Here is a 4,724-nt window from a genome sequence, read left to right on the forward strand (position 1 = left end):
TGTATTTTTTATTTTTTAAATGACTCTATTACTCAAAAATATAAAACATTAAACATGTCCAGTCTGTCTTCATGCCATAAGTCAAAGAATATGCTAAAATATGGTATTGGAGGTCAAGTTATAGTCCTCTCCCCTCCCCTCATGTTCATAAAAAATTGGCCTTTAGTGTATTTTTTATTGGCAAAATTTTTAAAACCCCGGATATTTTCCCATTAGTTGAATGCTTTTTGTAAGCATGCCTACACTTCCTAGTGTAAAATAAAAGCCTCCATTATTGTACAGAAACTGGTTGAAAATTTCAAAAACTAGTCTTTATTATTGTACGAAAACTTGTTTCAATTTTTTAAAACTGTCTCTTGTTGAAGCTTCAATTTTGGAAGGGAAAATGAGTTGAGTCTAGGGCTCAAAAAAAAAACGGCATTCTAATGTATTTGTAGCAAAGAAAAACCGACTAAGATTTTAAGTAGCCCTTATTTTAAGGAACGATTTTCCATATATTTTGATTATAATAGATTTAAAATTTTCCCTTATTTTGATTGATTGAAAAATATGTTTTTTTCCGAGGTTGGGACTCGAGTTCAAGACCTTCAATTTTGGCGAGTCAAGAAAAAACTGTCCTTTTCTGTCGGCAGGAAAAATGCTAATCCTTGACAAATACTCCGTTTTTGCTCGATGATGTCACTCAATATGGTGAAGTGCTTGGAAACTTCCAAGAGTTTCGAGTCAAGAGTCAAGACGTTTTAAGAGTGGAGTTTCGAGTCAAGAGTGGAGACGCTTTAAGAGGTGTGTTTGGGTGTGAGAGAGAGAGAGAGAGAGAGAGAGAGAGAGCATGGATCTTTCTGTTGTAACCCTCGCATTAACTCTGATACCGCCGACTCTAGATTTCATCAACAAGATGTGCAATAGAGATTGGCTATGGTCGAGTAAAGACCTGCAATCTGAGCTGCAGCAGTTTCGCACAGAGCTTGATGACCAGCTGCAGAATGTGAAGAAGATGAAGGCAGAAGCAAATCATGCTGAATCTCTAGGTAAGGGACGGTCTACTGTGTTGTGTTGTGTGTCTGCGAGTTTGACATTGTCATTATGCTGATTTGCAGTTCATAGCACAAAATTGTTGAATGTGCGTGTGCGTGTGCGATTGTTAAAGGATGTAAATGTATGTTGTGTATGAGCTTGTGTATATCCGGCTGCCTGCGTTGTGTGGATTTTGAGAGAGAGAGAGAGAGAGAGACAGAGAGAGGGGTTTTCTGTAGTTTGAAGTTGGCATCATGCTGATTTGCACTTCATGATGTGGCTGCAGAAAAGTTGGTGAATGAGCTTCAAGAAATTGTCCGTTCTGCTGAGGGTCTCCTCCACAAGCGTTGCAAGAAAGCAGACATTCAAAGGCTTCGTGATCGTGTCATGACCACATTTCAAACGCAAATGCTATGCGCTGTACATGAGGTAAACTGTCATCTGTGCCTGCGCTCTAGTTCTGCCTGTATTACTACAGGCTATTTCTAACTAAATCTTATTAATTTGAACTCACTTTCTCTTTAAAACAAAAATAATAGGTTGTGACTCGTTGACATGTGTATAGTTATACATACCTTACATGCATGCGCATGCGTGCATACACCCACCCACACATACATACATACATACATACACACACACACATATATATATATATATATACACACACATACATACATACATACATGCATGCATACATATATACACATAGATACATATACGTATATACACATAGATACATATATACATATATATACATACAGATACACATATATACATACATACATATATACACACATACATACATACATAAATATACAGACACACACACTCGCACACACATATGTCTTATGCTGTCAAGTATGTACACATTTACATATATATGTATACTAGACATACATAGTGTATATATTATATGTATACACATACATATATATACAGCTCTACACAAACCTACCACACATGCATATACACACAATGCACATGCATATGTATACCCACACATGCATGCGTGTGCGCATACACACACAACCCGTCTCTCTCTCTCTCTCTCTTCTCCATGTGTCTCTAATGTGAATATATACATGCATACACATGTAGATGTGAATGATATTGAGTAAAGCAAAGAAATTTCCAAATGACAGATGCAAGCAAAATTCTATGAAGAGGTGAAGGCCATCTATAAAGAGCGGAAGGCCATGTACGAAGAGGTGGAGGCCATAAAAGAAATGGTGAAGAGGCAAGCCGAGCAAGAAATGATGCTCAAGAATCGTGGTGTGCGCAATATGCCATATTCTGCAGAGTCTTTTTGGGAGTGCTCCAAGATTGTAAGGATCTCGTCGCTTTTCATGTGAAATAACTATGAAAGGATATGAGACCTAGTTGTTTGCTTTAGTGCATTCCCAAGTCTACAACTATGTACGTCTTGCTTGTTAATCCATGGGCAATGTGTATGAGTAGCTTGCTGAGGTACTTGAATCGCTTATTTGTTTGTCGCTCAGGTGCTTGCTATTGCATATCCTTATCATGTAGTGCCTACACCAGCTTCAAAGGTCTACAAAGTACCAGCAGCTATTGCACATCCTAATCATGCAGTGCCTAGACTAACTTCAACGGTCTGCAAAGCTGGTACTTATGTCCATCTTATCACGGTAGCAAATGGCCATTGTGTGTGCGCGCGCACATGTGTATATGTATGTGTATGTAATAAACCTATTTTTGCTTGTAGCACTGTCAATCAGAAGTGGAATGCTAATTTGGAACTTTATTTTGATAGGTCAAAGAAGTAGAAAGGTTAAGGACTATAAAAAGGTGGAGGATGCAGGAAAGGATGTGCAGGAGGAGGAGGAGGATCAGGAGCAGAAGAGGAAGGAAGCATTATCGAAGAAGGACAAGGAGAAGGTGGGTGAAAGAACTACAAAGCTTAAGGACGCAGGAAAGGATGTGCGAGAGGAGGAGAAAGAGAAGAATAAGAGGAAGGAAGGTGCAAGAAAGGAGGAGGAGAATAAGAAGAGGGAGGAAGCATTGGTGAAGGACATGAGGAAGCAGGATCACAGAACCTCAAAGCCAGAGGAGCATGAATTAGAGCAAGGTAACCCGAATTGCAATATGGAATTAAGTGGAGGGGAGGGCGAAGGTGATTTGCTTGTGTTCCGGAAGGAAAAGGAGGGGCGATATGAGGTGAGATACTTAGGGTGTGGGGAATCGATGAGGATGGTGAAGGGGAAGAGGCCAATGGAGGTGAGCAAGAAGCTTGGATATTTCTACTTTGAGGTGACGCTGGTGGAGATGGAGGAGCTATCGAAACGGACGAAGACAAACTTTTTAGGAGTGGGGGTGGGTCTAGCAAGATCTGACAAGTTTAGGCACAAGAAGGTGGCAGGTTGGTATCCCAAGTCGTGTGGCTATGATGGTAGAGTGGGTGAGGTGTACTACGAGAGTAGGGTGCAGGTGGAGCCTTCCATTGTTGGTTCTCTTTCAAACGGAGACACCCTTGGCATTGGCCTCCTTCATCTCGATGGTCAATGCTCTATCTTTTTTGTGAAAAATGGGGATCTTAAAGTGTGCATCCAAGACCACTCACTATGCAAACCCTCAAGTCACGGCCTCCTCCCTGTCATCTCCCTTGTCTCTACCGATGTCCGCATTCATGTGAACTTTCATGGTCCTTTCCAATTCCTGATGGCGCAGGTGAAGGACTACCTTACCAAAAGGGAAAAAGACTACTAGTGACAGTTGACAATTGTGGAGAAGAGCTCTTGCAGGGACTACCTTACCAAAAAGGGAAAAGACTACTAGTGACAATAAACAATTGTGGAGAAGAACTCTTGCACATAGCTATAGTCGTGTTCATACAAACATCATTCATCTCAATTTCCTATCAGATTTTGAGCTTAACTAACAGTTCTTTCATGTAACAAATCATTTGATTCATTTCATGTACAAAACTTCACAAATTAAATTAATATGTTAGAGGAAAGAAATATACGTAAGCAATTTCATTATTAAAATATTCATTCCAACTTTGTGAATGCATCTCATATGTATCTTGCAATACATGAAAAAAGTTTTTGGTTGAACCTTTTCAACTGTAAACATTGCGAAGAATCAAATTGGATTATCTCAAATGAAAAATTATTTTGTTTTGCTTTTGTACAAGCATAGTATGTAGTCCCAATAGACTTTACAACCAAGCACTTTGACTCAAGCTGAGAAGAATTAATGCACTATTATTGTGATAAGATGTCAAGGAATGGCATTTCTCATTAGCAAGGGAACACATTGTTCCCAGCCTTGTGATCAAAATTTTCTCAAAGTCAGTAACCTATCCTAAGGCAAATGGAGGAGTAGAAGTTGGCACTTTGTGAAGTGCATTTATTCATCCTCCCTGAATGTGCTTGACTTGGCAAAAGTTCATTTGTCCTTCGGATGTTTGCAAGCACCATATGTTATCAAAATCAAAGGGAGCAATTACCCTTCTCAAGTGTTCACTTAACACGTATTAACAAAGTTATAAGGCGACCATAATGTGAGATTTAAAAATCTTTCCATATATAAGAGGGACAGAGGTGCCAGTAGTTGTTCTTAATTTGAGAGGAGAGGAATGCCACATGGCACCCTCTTCCAACCCCACAACCCTTACATAGTATAATATGTAGGAGTAGCCTCACCTGTTTATGACAAAGTAGAAGTCAACCACAAGTTTTATA

At 39.5% G+C, this 4,724-nt stretch overlaps 1 protein-coding gene across 1 annotated transcript; it reads left to right on the forward strand.

Moving 5' to 3' along the window:
* The first annotated feature begins 761 nt into the window (after positions 1 to 761).
* LOC147619026 (uncharacterized) lies at positions 762 to 4,025 on the forward strand. The gene is made up of 5 exons (XM_086774239.1): positions 762 to 1,028; positions 1,301 to 1,443; positions 2,160 to 2,342; positions 2,517 to 2,643; positions 2,792 to 4,025. Exons 1-5 carry the CDS (start codon positions 830 to 832, stop codon positions 3,742 to 3,744), a joined length of 1,605 nt encoding a protein of 534 aa, XP_086630365.1. The 5' UTR covers positions 762 to 829; the 3' UTR covers positions 3,745 to 4,025.
* The last annotated feature ends 699 nt before the right edge of the window (positions 4,026 to 4,724 follow it).

The sequence above is a fragment of the Cibotium barometz genome, chromosome 34 (assembly GCF_041138505.1).
Source record: "Cibotium barometz isolate CiBa-2024 chromosome 34, ASM4113850v1, whole genome shotgun sequence".
Taxonomy (NCBI): Eukaryota; Viridiplantae; Streptophyta; class Polypodiopsida; order Cyatheales; family Cibotiaceae; genus Cibotium; species Cibotium barometz.